This window comes from Harpegnathos saltator, unplaced genomic scaffold (genome assembly GCF_003227715.2).
Source record: "Harpegnathos saltator strain DR-91 unplaced genomic scaffold, Hsal_v8.6 scaffold224, whole genome shotgun sequence".
NCBI classification, from domain to species: Eukaryota; Metazoa; Arthropoda; class Insecta; order Hymenoptera; family Formicidae; genus Harpegnathos; species Harpegnathos saltator.
The window spans coordinates 327,198-352,941 of record NW_020230011.1 but is presented as its reverse complement, the minus strand read 5'-3'; the positions used below and the strand labels follow the sequence as shown (position 1 = coordinate 352,941).

General features: G+C 45.6%; 1 protein-coding gene and 1 long non-coding RNA gene across 7 annotated transcripts in view; one reads left to right on the top strand and one right to left on the bottom strand.

Annotated features, from left to right (window-relative positions):
- The window catches only part of snu (ABC-type transporter snustorr), a 61,641-nt gene that overhangs the window by 31,877 nt on the left and 4,020 nt on the right, over positions 1 to 25,744 (top strand). For 2 of the 6 annotated variants that reach the window (XM_011150700.3, XM_011150704.3), the window contains 12 exons: positions 8,797 to 9,036; positions 13,256 to 13,570; positions 13,948 to 14,055; positions 18,714 to 18,807; positions 19,765 to 19,932; positions 20,897 to 21,031; positions 23,180 to 23,331; positions 23,529 to 23,736; positions 23,922 to 24,099; positions 24,192 to 24,378; positions 24,517 to 24,782; positions 25,241 to 25,327. In XM_011150700.3, the coding sequence (XP_011149002.1) occupies positions 8,797 to 9,036; positions 13,256 to 13,570; positions 13,948 to 14,055; positions 18,714 to 18,807; positions 19,765 to 19,932; positions 20,897 to 21,031; positions 23,180 to 23,331; positions 23,529 to 23,736; positions 23,922 to 24,099; positions 24,192 to 24,378; positions 24,517 to 24,782; positions 25,241 to 25,327 (2,138 nt within the window). Of the gene's footprint in view, positions 1 to 1,341; positions 1,960 to 2,898; positions 3,536 to 3,859; positions 3,962 to 4,427; positions 4,530 to 8,796; positions 9,037 to 13,255; positions 13,571 to 13,947; positions 14,056 to 18,713; positions 18,808 to 19,764; positions 19,933 to 20,896; positions 21,032 to 23,179; positions 23,332 to 23,528; positions 23,737 to 23,921; positions 24,100 to 24,191; positions 24,379 to 24,516; positions 24,783 to 25,240; positions 25,328 to 25,744 lie in introns of those variants that run through there. The other 4 variants (XM_019844012.2, XM_025298559.1, XM_019844013.2 and 1 more) reach the window with 4 other exon arrangements.
- On the bottom strand, positions 22,175 to 24,578 carry LOC112588462 (uncharacterized). The gene is made up of 4 exons (XR_003112864.1): positions 24,513 to 24,578; positions 23,908 to 24,121; positions 23,508 to 23,712; positions 22,175 to 22,368 (listed from the first exon to the last, which is right to left on the bottom strand). It is a non-coding gene; the product is annotated as an uncharacterized LOC112588462 (long non-coding RNA).

The following is a 25,744-nucleotide window of genomic DNA, read 5'->3' as shown; positions in this document are numbered from 1 at the left end:
GGCGATTGATCCGTCTTGCTCGAAAAGAAGTGGAATAGGAGTGACGCCAGAGGAAAAGCAGGGTTGATCGTTACGTTCGAGTTTGAGAGAGAGAGAGAGAGAGAGAGAGAGAGAGAGAGACCATGGCCCAGAAAACAAAGAATCACGAGACTGGGTCTTTTCACACGCGTCCTCGCGCCACGTCTTCGCGCGGAATGTCCGCTTATGCAATCGGCGCGATTCGTCCGCACCGCGTATCGATTTTTGAATACCAACAAGCGACGCTCAGAGATCGTCGATTCTGGAAAGGCGGGAACTCTGCGGAAATAAAGCACTTGTGACAAAATGTCAAACGCAAAACAACAAGATATTAACGACAGCAGCGTTTTTACTCCTGGAAACGCTTCTGTACTTTATTTCAGCAAAGTTCCAGACTTAAACAAAATTTCGCCATTAATGAAACTCCCTTGCGCAAGTACAATTACGTGAACGTGGATTTCATTCGATATCAGGAGACACGTGCACGTATAGACGTCTGCCGGCGATGAAGAACCGCCGTAGGATAACGCACTAAGCTCGACGGGACGCGTGTCTTAATTATCTGATACGCTGCCGTTGATTTCATTAAATTCAGACATTAGCGAGGACGAATCAAGAGGCGCGGTCTGTGTGTGTTGTCATCGTCATGCGCCACCGCGTACACGTGGCACTGCACAAAGAGAACGCTAATTTAATTCGATACTGAAAGAAGAAACGTCGATAATAATGTACGGCTTCTCACTGCCAACTTCATCATCGAATGTGCTTGCGATAAGGAGAATGACAAATGCTTTATCCAAAGTTAATCGCAACTTAATGCCATCTGCCTATTTGAATTTCTAATTAACCGTGATTGCGCGCACGTGCCACGTGCAGCGAGGAAGAAGACTCGTGAATCGGAAGATTCGAGAGAGAGAGAGAGAGAGAGAGAGAGAGAGAGAGAGAGAAAGTGAGCCGTCAGGGCGGACGCGCCATGACCTCGACTGAATATATAACCCCCGATGAGTGAGGGTTGGCTTCAAGCGCACAATACCGCATATTTACGCAATCGATAGCCGAGCATCAGTTGCACACATGTGCTTCAGTTTGATTTAGCGCGGCTTGTGCGCGGCTCGCGTTATTCCACGAGCTCGACGCGAGTCCGACTCGCGTAATTCACGACGATAAATCACAGCGACAATTAGAATTAGAAGGGCAACGTTACTTGTCGTCGCGGCCGAGCGAAGGGTGCTTCTGCTGACTTGCAATTATAATTCTCGAAGTCTCACCCTCTCCTCTCTTCCTCTCTCTCTCTCTCTCTCTCTCTCTCTCTCTCTCTCTCTGTCTCTCTCAGTGGAATCCCCGAGCGATAGTCACCGCGACGACGTGGCGGCCCCAATTCTGAGGCGCGACAATAATTATGCAGACGCGACGATAAGTTCTTCGATGAGTGCGCGCGCGTTCGTCTTCGGCATGGTTTGAATTCGCGACTCGAGACACCACACCGACACGCAACGCACATAGCTCTCTCGAAAGCTCCACGCGCACGGTCGGAGCAAGCGATTTGCACGATCATTCTATAAAATGTGCAATTAGCCGCTTCGACGCAGCAAGTGCGTCCACGAAGGATGAGGGGCTCTTCAGGTAACCGCGCGTTGCATTACGGCGACGGCGACATCGCATCGACGCCACGCACACGGGATGAAGCTCCCTAAAAGTGCGTTCCAAGTGCGCAACCGCGACTTTTTGTACGATCATTTTGTGAAATATGCAATTAGCTGCTTCGAAGCAGCGTGTGTTCGCGCGAAGGATGCGGAGCTCATCGGGTAGCCGCGCGTCGCGTTACGCGGTTTGAAACGCGCCGATCGACTCGTGTGCATGCTTTCAACTACCCTGTGTCTGCAAGATACAAACACTTGGTCCACCTCGCGAGGAAGTCGAAGAGGATATTACATAAAGCTAGTTAGTAAAAGCTCCAACGTCGAGTCTTGTGAACAATGTCTGAATAATATGCCGCGTCCCGAGATATTATCAAAGAACGCGCCCGTTCACGCGACCAAAATGCCGCGGAGACGAGGCTGATCTCGACGAGGAACCGAGAACTCAAGCGGTTCCGCGCGTAAACCGAGACACGTTCTGTGCGAATTCCCGTGAGGAGAATTAAGGGTCTGTTCTGCTTCGGAGAACTTTTGAAGTAGCGCGAGAGAAGATATATCCATTTCACTCCAACTTGCCGCACTAGTTCAGAGGTTTAAAAAAGAACAGATTTTAAGCGCTCGCCAAGTCGCACGTCGCCGCGTTTTCTAATTAATCGGACCGGCGAGAGTCGGGCGGGAGAATTGCGAGATCGAGGAGCGAGATTCACGCACGCGCGCGCGCGCCCGCGAGTCATCGTCATCGCACGCTGAACGACTGACGGATGAATAAGTGGTCTTTACGCGACCCTGACCATATCTCGGGCTCATACAATATTAAATGATATCGGTGACGGCGACGGTGACGGCGACGGCGGCGGGGGCGGGTCAACTCCGACATCGGCGCACCGGTGGTGCTACCACGCAGGAATACGCAGCGGACACGTGTCTCGCCTTAGTCGACTTTAGCCGTCACGACGATATGACGATTTCACACGAGCGCGTTCGAGTTTATTCAGATCGGGATTAGGACAAAGTTCGAACGCGCGCGATCCGCGCTCGCAACGGTCGCGCGGAATTCTCAAGACCGCGTTTTCCCCGGACGCGTGTTTGCTTCTTTTCTATTTCCAAGCGCGCCGCCGAGGTATTAATCAATGTTTCTCGCGCGCGTGTTGCAATCTCGCTTAACCTTATCCGTCGGATGTGGCCGGTTATCTATCTCTCTCTCTCTCTCTCTTTCTCTCTCTCTCTCTCGCTCACGCTCGACGCGCGCGTGATGAAAATATGGGAATTCAGCGCGTACTAATGCGCGTTAATAACGAACACGAGACGTTCCGATTCTCATGGTGAATCGCCGTCGAGGCGCGGCCCCGGCTTCCCGGCAGCGGCGGCTGCAATTTGCGGATGATCAACTTCGATGATGCCGCGCGGCAACGTGCTTCGAATCGTTAGCGCGCAACCTCGGCTCCGCTGAGGAAAGAAGCAAACACAGCCTTGTGTGGTGAATCGATTTACCGAGCGGTTTACATCTGCTCTCGGAAAATACGTAGCGTCGTGTGGCTTTTCTTGATCTTATCTTTATCGCGACTGCGAGAACGCGGTTAAAAGAAGCCGGCGTGACTTTTCTTTATCGCGACGACGAGAACGCGGTTAAAAGAAGCCGAGCCGCTGTAAACGCGCGATCGAATACGAAGTCAATCCTGAACGGACGCACTCTTCGATCCTCGCTCGATCAAGAACCGCTGTTTGTTGCTCCAATTTTTTGCAACTTTTCCATCCAACGCGGAAACGCGCTTCTCTCGCAGGCGGGACGCAGTCATGGGACGCAAGCGGGACATCAAGTCGTGCCCGCCCACGAGTCAACTCGACGGACGCAGGTCCGCGCCGCGGAAGCACGATAACCGGTAAACGATGGCTCTGCCGATGCCATGCGTGCTACATTGTGCATCTCACCGTGTATGAGACGAACCTTCGTGTTTTCCAGCGTCGCCCGAGACTCACGAAAGTGAAATCTCGCGGCAAGAACGGCGATTTCTTTTCGAAAGGTTCCTCGCTTTTCCACAGGATCTCCTGTGACGCAAGATCAGATCGACCGTCGAGACGATCGCGAAGCTGATCGCGAGTTCAAGCAGTAACGAACGAGAACACGAAGGTTCGTTGCACGACTGCGCGACGACTGTTCTCGCAACGACCGGTTCTGTCTGACCGGTGTGTTTTCTCTTTCGCAGATTCGACAAAATTATGCGATTCAAACGACGCGACCGACTGTCCGCGACGACGGCGTCGCGAGCGCCCGCCATCGAGCTCACGCAGCGAGCGCAGTCCACTCGGTAAAAGAATCAAGCTCATTCAGCGATATATTCAAGCGACGGGTTCGGCTGCTAAAAGCAGCGATGATTAATCTCCCAGTACGCTGCCTGCCAGGCTGATCTTCACGAGTGGTCCCTCCGCCAAAGCTCGAATAATCCAGATAGCAACGAATGCACGCATTACTTAATATTTCTCAGCCAGTTGCATCATAACTTTCCCCATTATCTATAATTTGTTTGGTACGAATCTCTGCTTTGCTCGTAAATTAATTAAATTAGCGGCGTGTGTGTCGCAATGGGACGTTGACGGGTGACCGGAATTCGACGCTCGTTAATTCCGACGCGCCAGAGTCTTATCTCTCGTCGCGAGAGATTCCACCGTCGGGATCAGTCACGCGGCGAAATCAACGCAACCCGTCGCTGATGATCGCGGTGACACACACACACACACAGTTATGACGTTTTGCCGTTTCATGCGCGGATCAAGAACCGCCAGGCGACGCGCTCGAGTCAGGGATGTGCCGTCGAACGACATACCGCGCGCCGAAATCGCATCGTCGCAGCAGCATCAGGCCGACCGACAGCACAGGTGCGCCTCTGTCTTTCGCGCGCTTCTTTCTACCGTGTGGATCTCTGTGTTGTCCGTCGAGTGTAATCGCACACGTTACACACCTGTTGCACCTCCTCTCTCGATGAGAGAAGGAAAGAGATTGTAAATATGACGAGCGCGCTAATTGCCGCTTCTGTGTTACATCGATGTGTCGCTTGCGCAAAAGCACTCGCAAAAGCAGTCGGAGAACGCGTCTTCTCAGATATTTCTCTTCTCCTCTCGTTACGATTGTTACGACAGGTGCGAGCGGCCGCGCAGAAGAACGGGGGCCGGTGCGTACATTTTTTCGAAAGGCACCGCGCTCTGTCATGTCGCGTTGCGACGACGGCGCGTTTTACCGCCCGGCGCGCCGCGGCGTCGCGCTTTTCTCGCGAGCGCGAGTGCGAATCGAGTGTGCTTGCCCTGCGATAATATCTTGAGCGCCGTTCCAAGGATCGCGATTGACGCTCGACGATCGTCACATTCGCGCGCTCGAAAGCGCCTCTCGTCCCGGCTCGCCTCCGGCGAGCGAATTGAACGTCGTTCATCAATTCGCGGATATTGTGCAATGTGGTCGTCTCGCTTGGCGACGGCGCTTTCGGTTTTCCCTCAACCTTCCGTTTCGTCGGACGCACACTTCCATCGCACGTCGGCCATTCGTAATACATTCGCCGCAATCGGCTGGAATTTATCGCAGGCGACTCTTAACGCGTAACAGGGGAAGCGCGTCGACGGAGAAACGTCGACAGGCGAAACTCGCTCGGACGCGCGTAATATCACCCGCAGTCGTAGAGGGGAAACGAAGATTCCCTCGAGGATATATTTTCACGAAGGAGAAGCTGCGTCGAGAAACGTCGCGCGCGAGCTCGTAGTTTTTGTAAGCGGAAAAATCGACCGATGTTTCTTCGTCAGTTTCCCGAGTTTCCCGGAGAGTCGTATCCCTCCGGAATCTCAACGCGAGGTTTTCATCAGCGACGTGATGAATTGAATATTGAGCGGTTTCACGGAGTCTCGCGTTTTCTTCGTACACCACACTTCAACGTGGTCGAGTGATACGATTATCATGCAAACATGAACCGCTGATTCGCAGAAGAAGAACGTGCGCGCGGAATACGGAACGTGTGGGCACCTCGCAGGGAATTGCGTTTTGCAAATGGCCGACAGGGTGTCTCGCGAGTGAGATGCAAGTATTATCAAAATACTGCTTTTTGATGAGCGGTATCGCGGTAGCCGATAATGAGCAATTGATTATAAGAGGCACGAGAGGCGAGAGAGATAAACGACGTACGTCGAGATCGATGATACAGTCAAGAATTATTACACATCGCATTAATGATTGAATAATGATCGTTACAGACAGCTCGATCGAGCGTCTCGATTCTCTCGGGTGTGTTCAGCGGCTATTTTTCAACGTGCCGCAGGCGAACGAGGACAGATACTTTACTTTACTTGCCCCCGAGACGACGGGGTTCAAAATAATGAGCCGTTTCCGCCAGACGTATTTGAAAACTAATCGCCACTTATTGCGCAATTGTCCTTCGTCGCGAAGGATGATGGATTACCAATTATGTCGAGATTGCCTTCAGTGTACGGTTATTTTACGGTGAATTGGTTTCATTAAGCAGCGATTATAAAATATTATGGAGGAATAGCCAACGACTGTATATACGTTGACTCCTTAATTCAACATGTCGAGTAAACAAAAGATTAACTCGGTGATAATTAAGATCAACTCGAGTTCCCTCCTCTGTTTCTCACCCGATAAATTACCAGCGATTATTGATTCCATATTTCTTTTTTGTAATTTGACGTCGTCTCTTTCCTCGTATATTCAGCCAAAGAAATTTTCAATCGACTTTGTCGTAGCGCATTCCCACCCAGCGTCGAACCTAATGCGCACGCTTTTTGCGCACCGTCTCAAGCGATTCTCCACGATTCATTAATTGCAATGCGGTTTTTTCATGTAGTTTCGCAGTAGCGAATTATGCGTCGCCTCCGGGTAATTACTCCGAACTGCAATATATATTTATATCGTGTTCCCCTTCACACGCGTAATTCCGCGCACTCCATACCCCATTAATGGATAGAAAATTCTTCGGGGGAAACTTGCGGATTTTCGCAACGCTGAGAGTATTTGCAAATACCGTCCTCTTCGCTGTCGTAAGTCGTCATCATCGTCGTCGCGTAATATGCATCGGTCGGCCCGTCACTTTTCCAATTGCTGAAGTAATAGCCCGCGAAAAACCATAACAACACCTTACTCGATTATTGTGACACTAAACTCACCCGATACACATACCGTTCACTTGCGTAATATCAATACATTTCCGTCGTCGCAACTGCTCTAGTGTACCCCCCCCTCTCCCTTCTTCTCTTTCTCTCGCCCATCACAAGCGGCACGTGTTTGATACTTTTCTCGATTAACTTCAGGATAGCGATCTATTTGGATCGCTATTCATTAATCAATTGTCCGAAGTAGCTCCAGCATTTACTTTTACGTAACCGGCGATAACGATACACGGTGATAGTTTCGATTCCTGCGGGGTAAACATGTCGCCTGCGAGAAGGGATAGAAAGAGAGAGAGAGAGAGAGAGAGAGAGAGAGAGAGAGAGAGAGAGAGAGAAAGAGAGAGAGGAGAGGCCTATATCGGTGTCTCGAGATACGAAGGAATTAATTTCTCTGTGCTAACGAAAGCATTAAAAGGGAATTAAAAATTTCAGAGGAAGGCAGGTAGCGCTTCGTTCTCCGTGTAACACCCCTTCGGCGTTTCGATTAAGAGTAAGAGTAGAGCGGAGGACGTAATATCCGCAAACTGGTGCGCGAGCGCGCGCGCGCGCGCGCGCGGCTCGAAAGTTCGCCTTGAGAAAGGGAAATCGCGAAATGAACCGCCGAAATCGTGCAAACTAGCGCAAGAATGCACACTCGCTCTGCTTTTACACGCGCATACCGCCGCCACGTTGCAGCCGATGCGTGCACGCATTATATATTCCGCGTCCATGTGTGTATGAACGTATGCTTATGTGCATCCACGCGCGCACACAGTGTCACGCAGTGTCCGAACAGATATGTAAGTGAGCGAGTATGTATTAACGTACTCCTGCACGCGCTTTACACACACACACACACACACACACACACAAGTGACACACGTGAGAGAGCGCGCGTCGACGCGTTGCCCAATGAATTGGCGCGCGCGCGTCAGCGAAAAGAAAGCCGCGGCCGGCGCGCCTGTTGCGTAACGCACCGCGTCGCTTCGACTCTTTCCATACCGCGCAATCCGGACCGAGATTTACAGAATCGTTCTGCGCAACGAGCACGTGTATGCGTGTGTGCATGCAATTATGCCGCGGAGGGTGCGGGCAATTTTCTAGAACTCGGCCGAGTCGGTCCGACGCCTCGTAGCGTCTCGTTTCGTTCGCAACGAAGGTGGTATCTCGAATTTGGAAGAAGCGACGAAGCAGTTGCAAGACTCACCAAAGAGAGTTACATCGCGGCGAAACGTTAGCAATGTTTGTTATCGCTGCTTGGTCAGCAAATTCATCAGCAGTTCATGGCGTTTTGTAAGCTCATAAACGCTCATGCTATCAGTACCTTGCAAGTTGCACTGTTGATAATGTTTAATTATTGCGAATACAACCTTATTATGAATGACCTCCATGATAGTGTTTATTATCGCTATTTAGTTATCATCTAGCTTCGCGAGCAGTTTGTGCATTAGTAAGTCTGTCCGAGCTCGCTCAATATGTACGTTAAATTGAGTAGTGTAATATTAATTGCGACATATGATATTATTTAAACGCTATTGGCATTAAATTTACAGTAATTGGACGTGAGTGATTTTTGAAAGTTTACCCTATTGTTTTCAAAAAACTTGGGAGTTTACAACTTCAGATTCGTGGGGCTTCTTATTTCTGAGAGAATGAAAGACAAATCTCTGTGTTTTTCAAAAAGACAAGTACAGCAGGAGTTTTCATTCAAAAATTAAGTCTCATTTTTCAAAGCCTCGAAAAATTAATCAAAACTCGACGACGCGTAATCCCACTCCTACGATTGCCACCCCTGCAATTACGCACGTGGCACGCTCGCCCAACATACCCCCGCCTTGCTGTAATTTTACACGTCACATTACAAGTGTCTCCTGCAAGCAACTTCCGTAAGGAAATGTCGGCCGAGTGCTACACGCGATTGCACAAGATATATTACGTGCGATTTGTGACATCCTTCGCGTGTGATTTATCGTTATCGTCATGTTCGTTTCTATTGCAGCGACGGAGCTGCGGGTGCCGAAGGTCTCACGAACGCAAACATGCAGAGCAACGCGGACAGCGACATGGACCTGACGATGGTGACGTCGAGCACCGTCTCGGTGACGCCAGGATTCAACAACCCCTCCTGGAATCGCCAGCAGGCGGTCAGCGTCAGGCACGCCTTCAAGATCTACGGTAGTAGCAAGAATCCGAACCACGTTATACAGAATCTCAGCATGACGGTCGCCAAAGGCTCGATGTGAGTGTGTTATAATTTTATTTATATAAAACGATAAGCTCTCAAGGTAATACGATCAAACAAATAAGTGCGGAAGCAGGAGTCAGCGCTGCTGTCAGAGGGAAAAGAAGTTTGCTTCTACATTCGATTTAAACGCAGCCGAACAATAGGATCGAAACGTTCGAATTGGATATAAAAGCAACATTTGTCTTCTACGTTTATGAAATTTCGACCCGATAACAGCGCTCTTACCTGCTCCTTCACGTTTACTCATTTGATTAATGATATTTACCTGTAGCGATCTGTCTGCGTACAATTTCCGTGGCGATCGTGTATAATATACTTATCAGTAGTAACATATCAATCGGTTCCATAAATGAAAGCATGCTATTGCGGACCAATTTCAACCCGCCTAAAACGTTCTGTCTCATGTTCAGGCACTTTCGCGTTCATTTCCGCCCCCCAAAGAGGCTGTTGTTTTCGTCGATTTCGCGTCTGAGGCACGCGATTTTGCTTGTGCCAATGAAACCCCCAGTCGCTTCGCACTTCGTTCGAATTCTCGAGATTTGTCCATTAAAAAAGCGAAAGTTTCTCGAGCGTATTGAAATGAACTGACATGGAGATGTGTACGATCTAATAATAAAATAATAGATATATGTATGTAATAAAGATATAAACGAAAAATGACTACAATTCGCGATAACACAAGTCACACAGGTCTCTTTGTATATTACGATAATGGGGAAACTTCTATTACTGTCTTCAAGAATTAAAAAATAAAATATCGATAAGATATTCTTCTTCGTAACGAGTTGGTATAATGATGTTCCTTTTCTTTCTTTTCTCTCTCTCTCTCTCTCTCTCTCTCTCTCTCTCTCTCTCTCTCTTTCTCTATATTATTACGTGTACATCTTATTATACCGCACGCTACGAATTTACGTGTATCGCTTTGCCATTAGGATTGCCTAACTTCCTGGTGGCGGTGCCTCTTCTCTCGTAATCCGACTCGAAATAAAGAAAATGGTGTACTTATGCCGTTTCGCTATGCGGATAATGTCTCGAGAAAGCGATACATGAGAATCTCATTATCCGCCTTAACGAGTCAGTTTAGCGGAACGATGATTAACTCCTGACGAGTAGCAGTCGTATGTATTAATTAATACGACGGCGATTCGTGCCGGTAGTGCCGCGAGATCGCGTTTTGCGATAAACCCGGAGGTTTCCGCAGGGGGGAACGGAATAACCGCGTTATAGTAGTTATTTCATAACGCGGTATAACAATGCGAGTCCCGCAACCACCAGGAAATTAAAACACATTCGACCGGCCTGTAATTCCAGTTATAATCGTTATAGTTCGAGTTTCGTAATCGCCGTGCGATCGAGACGTGTGATTACATTGTGGCGTTATACGCGTTAACCCGAAGTCAAAAGTAATCGCACGTTTCGAATTACGCGAGACGCGCGTCAAAGTGTGCGCGATTGCTCCTTTGTCTCTCTCTCTCTCTCTCTGTCTCGTCACAATTTGTCAATAAGACGGAAGTCGCACGCCCGATGTGCACACATAATGCATGTCGACACAAATAACGTGCCGAGTGTGTGCAAAATTGATACAAAGCGAAACGCGGAACGCGGTGGGTCATGCAACCAATCCATGGCGACTGCACTGATTAGAAGCAATTAACTTGTTAGCGCCTTTCGTACGCGGACGAAAACATCCCGAACAGACTTCTCGCACTCTGTGTGCTCCGTTTTCGTCGGTGATTGACGAGGCTCCGTCACGCGCGACGTACTTCTCGATTTGAGCACACTTCAGCATATTCAAGCGCGATTTCTATGAAATAGCTTTTACTTCGAATCAAACAGGAGGAGAGGCAAAAGAGACGTCGACAGACTGTGCGACTGAAACCGTCTCGCATAAAATATTTAAAGTCTGTCTCTTGTGCGACAGCTAATGTCGATTTGGACATGACTCGCAAATGATAATCTTCATTAACAACACGAGGAAGAAAAGTTAGCGTAAGGTGTCGTGAAAGAAAAAGTGGTTTGTCTTCATAATACTCGTCCGTCTCAACAAAGTTGCAAGATTATTTTTTTAACAATCATAATTATTTTCTCCGTATTCCTGATATAGAGGACGACATCGCGGAGAATTATCGTCTGCAAAAATAGCGTCGTGTTTTGAATACAATGAACGTTTATACGAGACCGTATAATCGAGGCTATCGTATCGTAATTGACAATTAACACTCAATTCCGTCCAATTGTGCTCTGCGTCAGTGCCGTCGAGTGCGAGTTTCTGCATTCATCGAGTGCGATAACGCTGAAAGAACTTACTGTCGTCACGATCATCGAGCCGAATCTTCGAAATGCCGATTGCTCCCGCGGTCGGTCAACAAGCTCAATGAGATTTGGCATTTAGATTGGACCTTATCGCGTAGTATCGAATGAATTATGCATGTGATAATCAGCTGAATAATCGCAATCTGCACTCGCTCGCCAAGCTGTTCTGACAGCTTCTTTTTTATCGTAGAAGGCATCGAAGAAGGCAGAACATTAAATCATATTTTTTGACTGATCCAATAACTCCGTGTATTTGTGCTGCTACGACTAATCGCCGTTCGCCGTTACGCAACCTGTCAATTGTACGTTTCCGGAATTAATGGAGAACGTCACGGCATTCTATCGACGACTATCGATTAATCTTCACGAGATCCCTCGATTCTTTTTTATCGCGAGAGTAAAAAATTCATATTTATTATTCGCTTCTAAAATCGAATCGCTTGTATGTAACGATGTTATATACAAAGTATAAAGACAGCTTTTTGTTAGCAGAGAAACATAAGTCGTGCGTTCGGAGAACGACTCCGTCGGCATGACGGCAAAAGGCAGGAGAGCAAAAAAAAACACGGAGGAGGGGTGCGAGGGGAGACAGCGTTGGCGCGTAAGCGTATTCCGCACACGAAAGGGCATAAATCGATGACAAATTAGTGTGATTCACCGTGAGTGCGAAGGCAACGGTCCCAGGTCGCGTTCTCGATTTCCACTTATTTCGTCGTAGCGAACGGTTGCGTCACGCGCAACTTCGCGTTTGCCTTCGCAGCGCGGCTAGTCGGTCGGCGCAATTTAAAATTGATTATTCTTTCACTGTGCGTAACAACCTCTCGACGTACTCGCGACACATGCCGCGCGCGCGATTTTTCCGCCAACTCTTATCACAGCGCCGCGGCATTCCTAAATCGCTGCAGAAATCGCGCCTATTAACCCTCCTCATTGCCCTCGTTTAAAAAACCGAATTTTAGTTTTCTCGTATTAAGAAAATTGTATTAACATAATTCAGAAAATAACTATACATATATAATCTAAATGGTTATAAGTAAAAAGTCAGAAAGTTTCAGAGTCAACTTTTATGCCACATCAAAGTAATTAAAAAAAAAAAGAAATGTAAACTGAGCGTTTGACTCATACGAGGGTAATGGAGGGTCAACGGTTCCCGCGAATTCATGTATTTGTCCGGGCTTCAAGGAGAACGGACCTCCCGAGTTGTCTGTGCTTTTGTTCGTGCCCCTGCGAAAACTGCGCGTGCAAATGACTCTGTTGATCCGCCCATTCATATTCAAAAATATGACACGCGCGTGCTAAAAGTGCACGGCGCGTGTGTGTACATATTTCGCGGCTACGAGTGAATCTTTCAAATGATCAGTTGAAGGGAGTATTTTCGGCGAGACGTGAAAAAAATTAGCGCGAACTCGCCGCTCGGTGAGGTATCCTTTTTCCCCATTACTCATTCCGATTGTTTTCCAAGTACTTGCGAAATGTTGCCACGTCTCGCCGCCTGTCTTTGTTACCTGCTTGGTTTAATGCTAATGATCAACATTGACGATGATTCGGCCGGTTCGTTTTTAAAGCTACGCGACACGCGCGCTAAATGTGTTTACCGCACGCCCACGCAAACACAGTTTGTCTCTCGCTGTGAATGCATCACTCGGAGAGACCGAGGGAGTATCTTTCGTCAAGGTGTACCCCGCGAAATGAGCAAAAATAAAATAAAAAAAATAACCTCGCCGTCCGGCGAGATCCTTTTCTACCTTTCCTGCCCGCCTCGAGTATCCTCAACGTGATTTCGAAATTATTCCCGTCGTCTCACCGACGTGGCCACGTTTCTTGTCTCGCGACTCAATCAACGATCGACACTCACGATAATAAAAGTCGTAATGATCGTCGTTCCAATTGTTCATGTTAGATACGGACTGCTGGGCGCCAGCGGGTGCGGCAAAACCACGCTGTTGTCCTGCATCGTCGGCCGCAGGAGATTGAACTCTGGCGAGATCTGGGTGCTGGGTGGTAAACCCGGGACAAAGGGCTCCGGTGTGCCGGGCAAAAGGGTCGGCTACATGCCGCAGGAGACAGCCCTTTACGGCGAGTTCACTATCCGCGAGACCATGATGTACTTCGGCTGGATATTCGGAATGTGCACGGCCGAGATCGTCGAGAGGCTGCGCTTCTTGCTACAATTTCTCGACCTGCCTTCGCAGAATCGCTTGGTGAAGAATCTCAGGTATGCGTTCGCTGCAGCCTCGCGAGAGATCCTGCGAGAGCGAACCGGGATTTCCGTTGTATCCGCGCGTGCGCGCGCGCGCGGAAACTCTGCCGGATTTTGCGAATCGTGCGATTCAACTGTGTGACTCTCAGAGCGAGAAACTGCACTTTTATTTCACATCCGAAGCTCAGTTACGTTGCAAGAACCGTTTTTTTTTTCCCATATAACACAAATGAATAGATCAAGATTGGCATTCGAATAGCAAGAATATAGAATTCTATTCAAATCGTCCGAGATTTCATGTCCTAAATGCCATCGGCAAAATTTAGTTTCCTCGCGACTTAAATAATACAATTGTGAGCCAGATATCGATCATTTTCACTTCTTTGGCGCAGTGGCGGTCAACAGAGACGAGTGTCTTTCGCAGTGGCCCTTATGCACGACCCGGAACTCCTGATCCTTGACGAGCCAACCGTAGGCGTGGATCCGTTATTAAGACAAAGGTACGTTCCAGCTATTTTCATTACGTTTCGAGTTCATCACTCGCGACAAGATTAATATAATTAGAACAGCTGACTTTCATACGCGAACCTCGATGATCCATCGCGCGCGCGCGCTCGCATGTTCCTCGCCAGTGTAATTAAATAACGTGACAGACCGTGTCCTATCCCGTACGAGACGAGAGTATTTCGTCTAGCCGAGTTTCCGGCCGATTTCCCACGTGGGAAAGCGCGCGCGACGAGATCGGCTCGCGCAGAGCCGGCTCGTCCAGACATCGCCGCGGACACTTCATGTCGGCTGTTTCTTGTCGCGGAGATCTCCCCGATGTCTCAATTTTGCCTGACGAACCGCGAAATTCACCAGCGTGCTCGCTGCCGGCTGCGACGTGAACGACGAAACGAGGAAGGAAAAAGCGAGTCCGAGGGACCGCCGTGCGCGCGCACTTTCGCTGAAAATCTAAGCATCGAGAGATTAAATCGCGCGTGCCGGCAACTCTCCGCTGGCCAATGCACCGAATCGTAAGTCACGCTTTAAGCTTGACTTTAAGTGAAAGTATCGCCCGTACGGCCCAACGGGGGCAAGAGGAGGACTGTAAATGAACACGACCGCGTGCCGCGTCTCGCGCACCCCGGCTCCTTCCATCTGACGTTAAATCATCGCACACGAGTGTGCGATTGAATAACGCGAGTTTCTACGTCCGCGCGTGAAATACCCGGCAGGGACGACTCGAGAGTACCGTGAATTCGAATTATGTATTCTCGTTAGAAGCCTCATTAGGCTCTCCCGAAGTCCTTGACGACGCCTTGTTACGCGCGAAAAACACGTTCGAGCTTTTGGTCTTTGGACATTGGACCGTGATTTGTGCGGAATGGTAGCTCGTAAGCTGACGTAAAAATTCCCTAAGTCGTGACATCTGGCGACGATTATGACTCGTATCCGTCGTATAATGCTTGACGCTCGATGGAGACAAAATATGACGAACGATATACTTAGAGACGCGCGTTTATTTGCGTTTACTGGTAGCGCAGATTGCAAGAGCGACACCACGTGAAATTTTGAGGGAAAGATTTGGCAACGATGCGGACGTGTGTCTGTATTGGACTTGAAAGTGTGTCTGTATTGGATTTGAAAGGGACAAAAGCAGGAAACGGGGGGAAAGCGAAAAGGAACTACGAGATAATTGTTTGTATACAAATAGAGAAAGAAATGCCATCAAACTTTGCCATCTAAATTCCGAGAGAGTGTCTAGATATCGTAAAGTATTCTTTGAAAGAGCCTTTAATAAGCAGATCCTGTAAATTAGACAGATTGACGACTGCAAAATCGTGGGTTTTTTTCCGTCTTGCTTTGCGAGAGAGGACGCAAAATTTGCTGACAGAGCGGGAAAAGTGTCGCTTTCGTTCGGGAGCAAATAAGGCGAATAACTCAGCCGAACACTTCTCATAATAATACTCGGCTCTCGTGACAGGAAATCGTTCGTGTTAATCACTACGTTGCGGTCATCTGCCGTGCTTCGCTGCGCGGCTTATTAATTCGCTAGATCGCTGCGTTCATATTCCTCGGGCGCATTCTCGAGCGCGTTTTATGCGTGACGTGGAAATAGAGCGAGAAAATGAAAAGTCACGTAAATACGCGTTAAGAGGCAATTCGCTTCCGAGTCGGTTATTTGTATAAGTGTCGGCTTTTCCAGAGAGAGATCCCCAAGCGCAAATCATGTTTCCATTCGTAGATTTTATATCGAGGTGCGTAAGTTTCCCTGGCAGGGACGAGGTGAAACAAAGGCGAAATAATAACGGCGCAGGAAGAAAACGGAAATAATAACGCGGCGGAGCCGCTAGAACAGTCGAAGCGAGAAGCTTCGGACGCTTTGTCTGATTGTCTGAGAAAGTTTACAGCTTTGTTACGACCGCTTGCACGTCGACTAGCGCGCGTGCGCTTCTCTCACCATTTCTTCGCGTTTTCGATCGCGCGCGTAATTGTCTCGTGAAATATTTATGGGCCCGATCACTTTCCACCGAGAACACCGCCAGGAAAGTTCGCGATCTTCGCTCTTCCGACCTAACCCAATTCCGTCGTAATGTTTCCCATTACGTCGTGACTTGCTCGTCGTCGTTCATCCCGTATTGCCGGACCGACGCACAGTGGGCAAAAAGACTCATTTTTTGGACAAAAGTCTACCGACAATGCAATTTTCAACCGACTTCAAAATTTCTTTTTTCAATTTACTCATGAAACATTGCTCTACAGCGTAGTACTGCGGCATTGATGAAAAAAAATGCTGAAATTCAAAATGGCGGATGGAAAATGAGTGACGAAGGTATTGAATTCCTGTCGAATGATACTTTTCCTTATAATATTAAATATATTTACATGGAAATTGTTTCTTGAGTCGCTAAATATGAATTTGAGATCAAACTTAAAATTAAAAAGTCAAGATAACATTTGTTATAAAAGTAAAAAATGTCAGAACTTTACAAGATTTATTGGATTTACAAAAAAAAGATTATTATGCACTTGGCACATAATTATTTAAAAATTTTTCATATTTTAATATTAAATTTGTACAAAATAGCAGAATTTTGTTATATTGCTGTATAACTGCTTAGATAATAAAACAATATTTAAGCCCTTATACCACGTCAAAGTATCGGCCGTTATATGGGTACTGGTTTTTTTGTTTTTTTTTGTCTCTTTATTTTGTTTTTTTTTCAATTTTTTAAATGTTTTTGTTTAATTTAAATGTTTATGTTATATTTGTTTGAATTTTTTTCTACTTACATGTTTTAGGTTAATATTTTTATAATATTATTAATTATAAAGTTCTGACATTTTTTACTTTTATAACAAATGTTATCTTGACTTTTTAATTTTAAGTTTGATCTCAAATTCATATTTAGCGACTCAAGAAACAATTTCAATGTAAATATATTTAATATTATAAGAGAAAAGTATCATTCGACAGGAATTCAATACCTTCGTCACTCACTTTCCATCCGCCATTTTGAATTTCAGCATTTTTTTTCATCAATGCCGCGGTACTACGTTGTAGAGCAATGTTTCATGAGTAAATTGAAAAAAGAAATTTGAAATCGGTTGAAAATTGCATTGTCGGTAGACTTTTGTCCAAAAAATGAGTCTTTTTGCCCACTGTGCGACGCGGCGTCGGTCTATTCCAGCCAGATTTGTGCGATCGCTGTTCGAAATGATCGCGCAATTCACGCTTCTGATACGCTAACGCGATAAATAACACCGGCGGACAGATTTCACAGTTTCGCGGAATAAAATCATGCGCGAGAGCGATTAAAGGAACCCGAGAGGTTTACGTTGTACTTTTAGCACCGTCGATTCAGATTTTCGGAACAGACTCTTGACAGGCTTCACCCGCGAATGCGTGCGCGCGAAAGGTTCGAGTTATCTAATATACAGGCTTCAAGAATATATAATGATATTCGTTCTAAGCATGGCAGATTCAATGCTCGTGTCTGCACCGAGCACGGCGCGACTTTCGACTTTTACTTCGTTGCGGTCTAGTTTCATAAATCGACGACCGATCTTAGCATCAGCACGTGTGTAATGCACTACGGTTAGTTCGTCGAATTGGCCGGCCGTTCGAGGCAAAAAGCCATATTTTTATATAACCCCGATCTTATCTTTAAATATCTTTAAATCCTGCGCGTATCTATGTCTCCCTCTAACAACGGACTTTACGCTCCTCCGTTAAGCAAAACTTAACGCAATCGTTTACACGTGTGCTCATGAGTGTGCTCATTGATGAGTGCATGACGATGCTCAGTTTTCTCCGCTCAGTCTCACGAGGGAACGAAACACCAGAAAGTGCTGCAAAATTCTCCGATGCGCTCGCGACGGCGTGGAATTCGCGAGCATGAGATTCTTCACGTGTATAATAAATAATACATGAGCTTAACAAACACACGATCGCGCACGTCTATGTTTTATTCCAGTCACGTCACGAATGAGGAGATCCCCGTTTCAAGTCTAATCTATCTCGTCTCGTCATTGTGTGACTCAGAGGAAAGATATTTACGCATGGCGTTTCTACGTTTGCTTCAGTGCGTGTCGACGTATTACAATTGCATTGTATGCAGCATGCTTCTATAACCCTATGTATCATACATTGCACCTCTCCTACCCCCCCCCCTCCTCCCTATTTTTCTTGAAGATCAGAGTGGTATCCTTGACACGAAGGATATTAAACGTATAAAAAAAAATATCGCGAAAAAAATTCATCGGGAAAATAACTCGAAAATGCAATGAAGGAACGAGTCAATCGCGGGTCTAATGAGAATTTGTTATGTGTAAGATATACACCCAAGCATAAACCAACTTATTATCGCGATTATCTTCCGACTTGTAACAAGTCGCTTGTATTTTAAATAAATGCAGTCCTTCGTCATTATATTTACGATTATAATGAAGAAATAATCTTAATGTGGAAAATCAATGAAAGATTATACTCTTTCATGGAAATAATGTAAAATTTTTAGAAAATTATTGAGAGATTGTTATCGATCGACCTAGTTATTGGAGAGAAAATAATTCTTAGGGGATAATATTCAAAAGATAATGAATCGAATAAGAGAAATCACTTCGAAGGGAGATCAATTGATTAAAGCGCATCCCCCTCGCTTTTATCTTGCAGCATATGGAATCATCTGGTTCAAATCACCAAAGACGGTAACAAGACAGTCATCATAACGACGCATTACATCGAAGAGGCCCGACAGGCGCATACGGTAATATCGCACATAAAGAGCAATTTCTCGTCTAATTAAGTAATTAATCGGTAATTGATCGATTGCTAGGACAAGTAAGAGAGAAAGATTTCAATGTTTGGCGTTAATGTCAAATCCAGCCGATAATCGACGCAGACTGCACGCGCACTTATTATCGCGTCATTTGACCGATCATTCCGCGCGCATTCATTACGTATATCGCGAGCGCAAATTACAGTGTAAACAGCTCTTAAGGAGGCCGCTCTTGATTTTTTGTCAATAATTTGTTTTTTCTCGCGGTGACCGTAGCGCGCCGTTGTGGCCGGAACATTTCGCAGTTTTTAATCATCTCGAGCGACTCGAGGAGAAAAGATTGATTGATCGATGGACTGATTTATCCGTTATTTCCGCCCGACCGAAAATTCACGCGCTGGTTAAACCTCCCGAAGAAAGAGAGCTAAGTTTACCACGGAAGAAGAAATGGGCTGTTGTATCGACAAAATTGGACAGCGGTGCCGTAATTGAAAAGTAAATCTGCTCGACTCAGTGGCGACACTATCGAATAATAACACTCGAGTTATTAAACTCGATGTATGATGCATCGGTTTCAATAACATTGCTGTCGAGTCAAGAAGAGATTCAATTCAATTCAGCGGCGTTCTTGACCAATTTTACGATTCGAGTAGTGATTTAAGTGATTAAAACAAATTACAGCATTTTTCTCCGCGTAAGAATAATAAGCAAAATTTTCCCTCCGCGAGAAAATCAAAATGGAGATAATGTTTGAGTTTGAGCAGGATCTCAACGTATTTCTTCACACGTGGATCTCTGCCTCTTAGTCACGTGTTAATTCATATGCTTCAGACACATCAGAGAAGATAAAATTCCAGACTTACGCAAGTCTTCAAAAAATATCAGATGCAATAAAGACAATGAAAAATAACGAGTGAGCACAATGAAATATATTTTCGTCGACAGATCGGTTTAATGAGAAGCGGCCGATTGTTGGCCGAGGAGGCACCCAGGACTCTCTTATCAATGTACAACTGCGCCTCCCTCGAAGAGGTCTTCCTCAAACTGTCCAGGAAGCAAGGACAATACGCTCAACCACCGACGGAGCTGAACATCTCAAATAATATCAGCTTGGTGAGCAACAACATATTCGAGGAACTATGATTCTCTCAGATACTTTTCCTATTTGCACACTGCTGCTCTGTATGTTTTCTGTCTCGAATGAATTCCCCGCAAATTCGTCATCCACGAGTTCGGCACGTCGCACATTGTAAGAGAACTATAGAATAGAGAGAACTACCTCGAGGGAAAGTATGATTCGAATATTGCGTCAGTCGTGTACACAATGTCGTGTTATCTTCCGTCCGAATATCTTTCGTTCGTTATCACGCTCCTCAACGCAATTGCTAGTTTGTATTTTGGGATTTCTTAACTCTTCTACTTTACAATCACGATAAAATGATGATGATAAGAAATCAAGATTCTTGTAAAATTCAAATGCCTAAGAAACTAATAGTCGCGAGATTATTATTAATTGGTAAATTCCAAATTAGAATTTACAATCGTGATAAAATGTTAGCCTTGTGAAATTCAAATGCTAGAGATCAGTAATCGCGTGACTGAAGATCGTAAATTTACAAAATGCCTCGATCGCCTTATCATTTTCGTACACGACTTTCTATTTCTCGATCCCCCGAGGTTCTTCTGTTTTGTTTTTAGATGCGAATCGTATTTCGCAATTTTTGCCTTTGCCTCCTATTTGAAAAATTGTACTTTCTATTTTCAAGCTTTCGTTTCCGTCTCGTTTCGCGTCGGACGGTTACTACACTGCATATGACATCGATGTCAAGCGTCACATCGCTTTTACTTTTCGGCCCAGCTGATTGGTCACCACGTAATCGACGCGAAGCAATGTGCATTCGCGCAAAGTACGGAATAAAACGGACGAGAAGGAAGAAAAGACCATGTTTACTTTCTTCCGTACTCGCGATGAATTTCGCTACGAGATTCGCGTCAATTTCGACATATCACCACACCACTCTCTTCTCCACCACCGGGCCACCGCTTCTTTTCCCCCTTTTTTTGTTTTTGCACACAGGCTTCTTTAAACTGGGGCAAGAAAGAGGAGCCGGTGTACGTGACGGAGGAGTCCGGCGTTGTCGGTCTCAACTTCCATCAAAGCAAAGAGGTCCTGATCCATGACTCTACCAACGGAATAGCCAATCATTATGATGTAAGAAGGATTACATGCCCGCACGCATTGTGGATAGAAAATTTCGCGAATATTTACGACCTTCATTAGCAGTGTGTAACAGCCCGCGCGCTGTCCGTTGCAAATCAATGCGATTTATGTCCTACGTTTGCACTACGTGATAACGCTGCGTGAGCGTTGGCAATGTCTCACCAATGATGCATGTCGAGAGATCCATCGTCGAGAGGCCCGTCCGGCCAAGTCTTGTGGGACTTCCGCGTCCCACCGCATCCGAAAGTCCAGTTCCACGTTGGCTGCATTTCACTCGCAGTGCGGGTGAACGTTCGACCGAAATTCTGCGCCGTTTAACGGCGTCCAACGACGCTTCCCAAACGCCGTCGAAAAATATGTTCTTGTTTCGGAACAGATTCCGCGAATTTGATTTTTACGAAAGGCGAAATCGAGATGTACGAGGAACCGCAAACTACGATATGATAAATCCCGATACTTGGAGTCGCGTGCAAAAAATCACAAGTTGAGAACCGATCGCTCGAATCACAAACTCGATCAAGATGTTAAACGCACGAGAAGATAATCGCGAAGATCTTAAATAACCGTAATCGCGATAACGACGTGACGTTTTTGGCAACAAACCGCGATGTCGTGATGTCTTGATGAAAATTATTTCATCGTACTTTACGAAGATTGCTTCGCGATACCTCCGTGAGACGTGCTCTCATAATAATTTCGCGAATTTAATTCCTCGAAGGGATCTCTTCGAATAATATTGTCGCGAGATACAGACGCAAGTGTGAGAAATCAAAAGTTACAAATTGCGACGACCGCGAAATTAATCGACGCGAGAATAAAATAATCTCGCGATAATTCCACGAGCGGCGCGATTTTGACGCGCAATTTTGGGAACTTTATATCGCATAAAACAATTAGGGAAAATATTAAATGAATAATTCTATGTTGAATAATTACGCAGCTTGAGTCACAAATGTAAAAATAAATAGCGAAAAATTTTCGTATTCGTATAAAAATATTTAAATAATCTCAGAATGAAATTAGATCAAATATTCGGTACCTCAAATGTTAATTTGATGATACGCTAACTTGAACAAAATTCCCCATTTGTTGCGAACAGTTCGCTTAATGTTACATACATATATATATATATATATATATATATATATATATGCAAAAGTCTACTAGCAAAATAAACCGCATTGATTCCAACGAAAGTCTATAAAAACTCGTTACTAGTAAACCCACCAATTTGAATTCATTTCATTTTTGTATTTTTTATTACTTATCGAAACGACTTGCAGCTGGAGCCAGCTATGTTGAATCCGCTACGTTTCGCCATGTTAAATCTGGAACAAAAAAGAGATAAAAAATTACCCAAGTTATAGCCAAGAATTTAGAGTAACATAAAAATACGCGTGTATAGAATTAGGGAGGTGGACTGCTGTCGTGTGATTCGAGTTATACCGACTTATCTCCGTTATCTCTTACCGATTTACAGCCGTATCTCGGTTTTCGGCAACAAAAGATTGAGAATAAAATTATAGCAAGTTTTTGAGATCCGAGATTAAAAACTAAGAGGATCGATATGATGCGACATGTTTTCTCAGCCGCATCCAAGACTATTATGGTCCCACTACGCACGCTTAGACGGCGCATGACGCCATACGCCGAAGGTCGCGTAACCTTGAGAATGACAACACGCGATAAGGAATGACAACATAAGGAAAACATAACAGAATTTTCGCGACCGTTTTCCAAAATTTCGTACACAAACACTCTGTCATTCACCTTCTCACAGCACAATGTATATATGTGTGTATTGTTTGATATTTTCAATCCAAGCCCGAGTTCTCATTCAGTAATTTAATGTTAATAGACAGAAATATCGAAAATATAATTTTTGCATACGTTTAGCGTAACCAACGCTATATCGATATGTTTCTTGAAAAATGAAAAAACAAATGATGATAAACTATAAAGACATACGCGGGCAAAAAGGAAAACATCTAATTTGTGAGCGTCGGGGATCGATACCGGTAGTTGGAATACTTGAATACTGTAGGTGTACGATAATAGTTCTTATGTACGATCATGAATAAATGAAACGCGATGTGTGCCGTAAAATGAATCTTTGTTCAATGTGTTTGCGATTTATAGATAAATGGCAAACCACTGACGGTTGCAAAGACCGGATCGGTGCTAGAGTGCGACGATTGCGGTAACTTCACGGACTGTTATAAAATCACCAGCTGGGGCAAGATCAGAGCGCTTCTACAGAAAAATTTTCTACGCATGTGGAGGAACGTCGGGTATGTTACTGATCAAGAGATTTATTCAGTCTCTCGCACTCTCTGACCTCTTATCGTTCCCCGCCTTTCTCTCTCTTTTTCTCTCCCAAAATATAACACATTGTACAAACATTAGCGCATATCTAAATCACGTGACAATCACCTGACTACTACTAAGATACGTTAGTATAACGTACGCGATAATTATCTTTACGCAGTGTGATGCTGTTCATCTTCGCCTTGCCGGTGATGCAAGTGATTCTCTTCTGTCTGGCGATCGGACGAGATCCCACGGGGCTGAAGTTGGCCATAGTGAACCAAGAGATGTTCTACGAAAACCTGACATGCCCTATCTCGGAAGATTGCACCTTCACATATCTCAGTTGTCGATACCTCAAGTTCCTGGATAATGAAACAATGATAAAGGCATGTGTGTGACGACATAAAAACATAAAATTTAAAATATACTTTATATTAATACATATAAATGTAATCTGATCTGAAATAACATTGTAAAAGGGGGAACAATGTTCTTTCCCGAAGTTGAAAGTTGTAATTTGTCGCAACAGAACAGCTTTTTTTCATTGTTTTTCTTACTTTTTTCCGTATAGACGTATTATCCGAATCCAGACTCAGCGATAGAAGCCGTACGCACAGGGCAAGCTTGGGGTGCTCTGTACTTCACGGAAAACTTCACAGACGCTCTCGTAGCCAGAATGGCTTTAGGAAAAGATTCCGACGACGAGACTCTCGATCAAAGCGAGATCAAAGTCTGGCTGGACATGTCCAGTGAGTGTTCGCGCTCAGCTTTCTAGAAAATTAATAATAATTCTTTTACGCGCGCGTTAATGGTGACTAAGATGTGATTCTCGCGATTTCAGATCAACAAATAGGCCTGATGCTGTCGCGAAACCTCCAGTATTCGTACAGGGATTTCGTCAAGGACCTGTTGTCGTCCTGCAACCAGAATACGAAAGTGGCCGACGTGCCGATTCAATTCGAGGATCCTATTTATGGCAGCAACGATCCTAGCTTTACAGACTTTGTGGCACCGGGTGTGATATTGACGTAAGTATTATTCGTAATCGTTAATTCAAGCGCTAATTGGCCTAATAATAAAAATTAACATATATTCTCGCGTAAAAGAAGTATGAAAAAAAATTCCGCAGACAGGTTTTTTTAAAATTGCTTGTCGTGCTCACGCAGGATCGTCTTTTTCCTGGCGGTCGCGCTCACGTCATCCGCTTTAATCATCGAGAGAATGGAAGGTCTGTTGGACCGAAGCTGGGTGGCTGGTGTATCGCCCAGCGAGATTCTGTTCTCCCATGTGGCCACGCAATTCGTGGTGATGTGCGGTCAGACTGCCCTCGTATTGATCTTCATGATCCTGGTGTTCGGAGTCGAATGCAAAGGTGACATCGGATGGGTCATCGTACTCACAATACTCCAGGGATTCTGCGGCATGTGCTTCGGTAAGGCGATCTCGTACTAGAAATTTCGCACAGCTTAGCAGCTAGCAAAAGTAGCGTCGCGTTATAAGAACGCTTCCGCTCGGATTTCACAATCGAAACATAAAATGTGTGTTAACAAATGTCGCAAAGTGAAAGCGTTATTTTTCTTTGTCGCTACGTTTCTTCGTATGTTTTTGTATTGCTCGATATTGTTACATCGCTGACTCATGCATTTCGTGTTAACCTTGAACTCGCCGTTCGCGGTTCGAGCCAGTTAACCAGTTTGTTCGGAATATCAAGGGACCTTTTTGCAAAAACAACGTAATTCGGAAAAACAAAGAAAGAAGCGCGCGGTTCTCCCCCGGATTGCCAGCGAAAAAGGAACGATAAGAGATATGTGGATGACCTTTACGACATTCGACAAAGAGGGAAACATATCGGTGCAATCGTCGTTGTTCGAATGTTCATCTTTCTTGCAGGATTCGTGATTTCTGCCATTTGCGAGCTCGAAAGGAATGCCATCCAACTGGCCCTGGGCAGTTTCTACCCCACTCTTCTGCTTAGCGGTACGTACGCAGCGGTTCGTTTGAGATATAATTGTACTCGGAATTGCTCAAAATGCTTTCATTTGCAGTCGTGATTAAATTTACGACAGCTCGTAAAAATGTTGCAAAAACGCGTGTGTCTCCGAACATGAGCGAGAGAGAATGCCGCATAAGAGGGGACCAGAGTGTGCGCGTGTGAGAAAGAGAGAGAAAGTGTATACATATATTGAGAGAGAGAGAGAGAGAGAGAGAGAGAGGCGGGGTGGAGCGAAAGAAAGAAACGAACATTAGCAAGTCTCCTGTATCTAAAAAACGGTTTCTCTCGCCCTCGCGGTATCGAGACATTGACTGATAGTGAGAATAACGAATGACTAAGAATCGTTTCGACATCGCGCGCAAAAATCGCGACGCGGTTGTCGTCGGACATATCGACGCGAT